The sequence below is a fragment of the Halyomorpha halys genome, unplaced genomic scaffold (genome assembly GCF_000696795.3).
Source record: "Halyomorpha halys isolate HHAL.00 unplaced genomic scaffold, Hhal_1.1 Scaffold1175.1, whole genome shotgun sequence".
Lineage (NCBI taxonomy): Eukaryota > Metazoa > Arthropoda > Insecta > Hemiptera > Pentatomidae > Halyomorpha > Halyomorpha halys.
In genome coordinates, this window is record NW_027115251.1 from 210409 (window position 1) to 216260 (window position 5852).

Genomic DNA, 5852 nt, shown 5'->3' on the forward strand with positions numbered 1-5852 from the left:
TATATATCCTTATTACTTTCTACTTCTTTATTTGCTTATTGGAGATGTTTTAAAACGTATTCTTTGAGACATTTCTTGAAAAAAGAATCAAAATAATTTCACAAAACATGACTTTCCATTATTTGGGAAAAATATTGGTATTTATATAGTTCAGGAAATACTTAACATACTGATGCCAATTAGTATTAAAATTGAAGCTAAGTTAAATACATCATAGAGTAGTTCATAATGGAGCGCTTCATATTAGATGCAGTTTGTTGCAGGCAAGTATTTTAAGATATTTATATGACAATAATTTAAAAAATAAAATTATTTTCAAGTATTAATAAGGAATAAACATAAAATTATATAATTATACAAACTAGTAAATAAAAACAAAATATTCGATACTAAAAATAAAATATTATTTCTTAGAGCTAGATTTTTGTTTAAAAAAATAAACCTACATCAGCAGAAGACAGTTCAATAGAAGAAGGTCCAGAACTACGATGCTGGTCTAGGGGTTCAAGCATAAAAGGTGGAAGTTCAATAACCTTTAAAAGAAGAAAGATATTTTTTATTATAACATTATTTAGTTAATATTCATTTTATTTAATATTCACAAAATAGCTTACATTCATTTGTATCCAGTCCTTATATACTGAAATAACTCTCCTAATGGCTGAAGCATTGGAAAAATTTAAAAGAAAAGCTTGTCTATAAACTTCATGAATAAAATTGACATTATCTCTATTCATATACAATACATCTTTCACAATTTGAAAAGCAGAAGCATTAGGATTCTCACTAAAAACAAATATACATAATAATTAAAGATTGCATAAAGAACAAGAACTGTGACAATACTCCGTGACACAAATATGGTATGTTAAATACATATAAGTAACATAAAACATAATATTGTTGGAAGATAGTCTGGGTGGTGGTCAATAAAGGCACAAGATAGGAAAAAAACTATTTAATGTTAACTAACATTCTACCCAACTTTGCAGGGCTTCATCAGGACTAAATGAAAGCAAGATATAAACAATGTAAGATGTGACAAGAAAATTAGAATACAAAGGCACAAATAAATTTAAGAAAATATAAATAAAAATAAATAGGGAACTAATCAATTATAGGTACAGTCATGTGTGATAGAATTGTAAATATAGAACAAAAGTAATAAATAGAAGAACAATACTTATTAGAAATAGTAACAAATATGGTAAATGGCAGGTGTAAATGATAAACAGATAGGTAAAGTGAATGTGGCAAAGGTAAAGTACGGTAACAAGTAAGAAGGAGATAATAAGTATAATACTAAATAATGAAAATAACAGATGAAAGGGGAAAAATAAACATGTATACCTGATATTGAAAGGTGATTGACTGTTGGAGGTAGGAAAGAATAAAGCGGGAGTGACCCCACCAATAGAACATTCCGAACCAAGTATTTTATATGAAAGTAAACTGATACAGTCAAAAAGTATAACATAATGACAGGCAAATGTATGAGATAAATGTAAAAGTAAATATATAAGATATTAAACACAGTATAGAGAGAGTAACAAAAAGTAAATATATATATTGTAATAGTCAAAAATTTATTAAAATAAAAATGATTGGAATTTAATATTTTTTAAAACTTAAATTCTCATATCTTAAAAGATAGCTTGGGTTCAAATTTAAAAACTTTAATATTAAATAGATAATAGAATTTTATTTAAATTTTATAATATAAAAGACTCTTAATCTCATGGAGGGTTTCTAGGCAATCAGAAACATACACTTTTACTATTAACACTTAATTAAATTAATATCTCTTTTACATATGTACTTAAATTTAGGCATAACAAAACTAACCAATTTCATAGACTCTTCTTTTGATGATTCTTGGTATCTTCTTTTCTGTAATGCTTCTTTTCTATAATTCCTACCGTCCAAAATGGCTTCCAGTCCTTCCAAAAAGCTATGTCTCTCTCACAACAATGGCTTCCAATCTTTCCCGCTTCCAGCCGACGGACGTCCTCTCACCAGGCAATCCAAACTCACGAGTCCCTTTTTCTTCTTGGTTGTCTTCCTTTTTCAAGATGTCCACCCTTGACAGAAATTGATGAGGACCTCCTCATCCTGGAAACATCATTTCTCATGCGCGCCCAAACAACGAATGAATGCCAAAAACCAAAACCTGCCTCGATGTTCCATGTAAACATCAATTATTCCACAACAGTTAGGGACTTTTGCAAATGATTTACTTTCTGAATATTATTCTTTAGCACTATTTCTTGATTTCTATTTTTTCTTTAATTTAATGTATTTTCAATTATGAGGGGAAGAGTTAAAATAGTTTTTATGATATTTGAATCTGCTCAACATGGCCTTGATTCAACGGACTTGTTGACTGAAGGATACGTACCGCCATCTTGGTTTTGTTTTGAATCACAAATTTATTATAGACAATGAAAATTGGTTAGCTTGCTTTTTGATTTAAAATAACAAATAAACAATACTGAAACAATATACATAAAATAAAAACGTAATTAAAATCATTTATCTATAAATATCAACTATTTATTAAAAAAGAGGATATTACAATATAGATAAAAAAAATAATACACATAGTAGGTAGTAAAACCATGACATGTAGTAAAAATAATGAGTGTTGACACAATTTATGGAGTAAGAATTTTATAGGTAAAGTACAGTGGAGAAGTGATAAGATAGAAGAAATGTGATAAAGTTTAGAAAAGAATATGATAAAGTGAAGATAAAATTGAAAAAACAGTAATGACAATAGCAAATAAAAATGGATGTCTACAATAGTATAAGGTATGGAGTAAGACTGGAAGGAAAAAATTAGAGAAAAAAAGCTGTATTAGTAGGTATATAAATAGGTATTAGTAGCTGTATAAATAGGTAGATAAAAGGAAAAGAGTAAATGTAGAGGGGGGGGGTTGCAGGGAAGAAATAGTCATAATGTCTGAGTTAAGTGTGTTTGATGAGATTTAGGATATTTCTGTAAGTAAGGGAGATATTATTTTTGTTGGTTTCTCTTTTAGATTGATATGGGGGGGGGGGTCTCTGATATGAGGTGTTTTTAATGGTTAGAAACCGTAGTAAGGATAGAGGCTCTGCCAAAGTCAAATGGTATGGTTAAGAGTCAAAGCATGTTCAGCAAGTTTAGAAGCCAGCGAGTTATGGGCATTGATGGATGATTTATGTTGTAAGATATGGGCTTTGAGGTAGTTTTTAGTTTCACTAATATAGGATGAGTTACAGTTAGGTGTGGAACATGGAATACAGTAAATGATATTGGAGGGGTATGGAAGGGTTATGTGGTCTTTCAAGTTGCTAAAAAGGTGAGAAAGCTTATTATAGGATTTGAGACCAAGACATAATTTAGGGATGGTAGATCTTAATAATTTCTGTATTTTATTAGAGAGGATGTGGATAGTGGTAGAGACGATCTGTGGTAGATTCAGTCCAATATTTTTTGAGTGACGTTAGGAGAGAAATTGTTGGTAAGTAGGATTTGTTTAATGCATTGTTTATTAGCTGGGTGGTATTGAGGGTCAGATAAAGAAAGAGATCAGTGGATGAGGTTTTTAGCAGAATTAATTGTTTGGTGTAGGAAGAAATAGTTAAGGAGTTGGCCAGAGTAGGTGGGTTTAGTGTGCCAGTCAGTGGATATGGAACCATCGGGATTAACCACATTCATTACTATTTCTACTAAGTATTGTTCTACTATTTATTACTCTAGTTCAAGATCTACAATTCTATCACAAATGATTATATCTATTATTAATTAGTTCCCTAATTCTTTATATTTACATTTTCTTAACTTAATTTGCCTTTTCTTCTCCTTCAAAAATATGTTTGTATAATTTTTTAGTCTCTTTGTATATGTATTCTAATTTTCTTGTCACATCATACATAGTTTGCATCTAGTTTTCATTTAGTCCAGCAAAGTAGGATGAAAAGTTAGTTAACATTAAATACTTTTTTACAATTTTGTACCTTTACTAACCACCACTGAGACTATCTTCCTACAATCTACTTCATATAGTCAACAATCTTCTTCCAATATAAAATATAATATACCTATTTTAATGACTTAAATTATATTAAGTTTCTTAAAACTTGATTAAAAACATAAATACTATATATTCAAGTCTCAACAAAAAAATAAAAATGAGAATAGTAACAAGCACACATAGTGTAATAGATACAAGTAAGGTTACGGGGATCTCACCACATGTTTAACCATACATAGCATAATAATCATCAATATCTGTTAGTACTTAAAGTGACTTTCATAAGTACACAGTTGATTGATCAAAAACATTTTATTACAAAATAATACTATAAATTTTAAAAATATAAACAGAAAAAAGTTACACTGAAGCACTCCATTAAAGCTGGTAAACAGATGAGGCAATACTGAGGACTGTTATGACCAGAAAGGGTAACCTGTTCACTTTACAAAATTCTAACCCACTTGAATAGAAGTTAGTCTGTTTGATTAAGGTCAAAGTCAGAAAGGTAATGTGGAAGCGTTCACTACAATCTGCGAATTGTTAAAGTTGCGAACTGATTTGACTTGTTATAGGATGATTAGGTGCACTGAATTTTAGGGAAACCCCTCAATCTTTACAATATTTCTGGACTTTGTCACACTTGAAAATGGCAGTGTTGTCTGATACCAGAACTGAAGGGCAGTTAATTTGTGCAAGCTATTATGTTTTTAGCAGGAATGTATATGTAGGTTTTATCTAGGTTTGTACTAAACCTTTCTGAATATGTCAGAACATAGTATATAATAATGATAATGTGAACCACTACAATCCATGAAGGGTCAGGGATTCAGAACTTTGTAAGGAAGTACTGCTTTTTGAACAATGGTTATACAAGGATGTGATTTTTTCAAGTTTACACTCAATCACCAGATTTTTCCCCAATTAAGGGTACCCACTTTACAAGGCTGGGTAGACCCTAGAAGGGCTGTAGAACCCACAGAGTTGACTCACTGTTACAGTAAAAGAATAAATAATTACCTACCACAGCCAGATTCAAACCTGGGTACTTGGAGTCAGTAGCACAGTGCCTTACAGCTGTGCCACCCCACTCCCTAGAACATAATATATGGATTCTATAATTGGTAAAAATTAATAAAATGGGTTAACTTCCTTTCTGTTTTGACAAAAGATTTATTTATAGTGTATTTTTGAAGTCATTTGTTCTTAAGCTCTAAAAAAGTATATAATCTGTTGAGTTTGAAATATGAGGGAATTAGATTATCTGGTACAAGTTTATTATTTAGTTTAAAACATTTTATTTTATTTTGAACTATCTTTCATTTTATTACTTTAATTCACCTTTGATACCTACATATCTAATTTATTTAATTATTTTAAAATAAAATATAGGTATAATAAGTAAAACAATTGCAGTAACTTTTAGCACTCTATTATACTAAAATAAAACTTCTATGTTATCTTGGGAAGAAATATCTGTTGTAGAGGGTTATGGGGCTGAAGCCTTTTGTATTTGAATGGTCTATTAGCTTTGAACAGAGACCATTCATGTCTAAGAGAATTACTGAAAGCAGTTCCAATCAAGTTTGACAATGATAATAGATGTTTGATTGTAATTATTATATTGTGGTGGCAAGATTAACGTCTTCAGCGGCAATAGTTGACGTTTGCAAAGAGAGTGTTTGAAATAAAGAACGTAACTAAAGAGTCATCTTTATCGTTACACAGGAACACGAACTAAAGTGGTGACCCCTAACGTAAGTTTATCGTTTATTTTTCGTATAATTTTATTGAACTCTAGTGAAGCATGCATGGGCACAATTTAATCGACCTGCT

General features: G+C 30.1%; 1 protein-coding gene across 1 annotated transcript in view; it reads right to left on the reverse strand.

Moving 5' to 3' along the window:
* Positions 1–5852, reverse strand: part of LOC106688677 (probable Rho GTPase-activating protein CG5521) — a gene marked incomplete at its 5' end in the record, with an annotated part of 237137 nt that overhangs the window by 191268 nt on the left and 40017 nt on the right. The window contains 2 exon segments of the mRNA XM_067052337.1: positions 447–533; positions 615–786. Coding sequence (XP_066908438.1) covers positions 447–533; positions 615–786 — 259 coding nt within the window.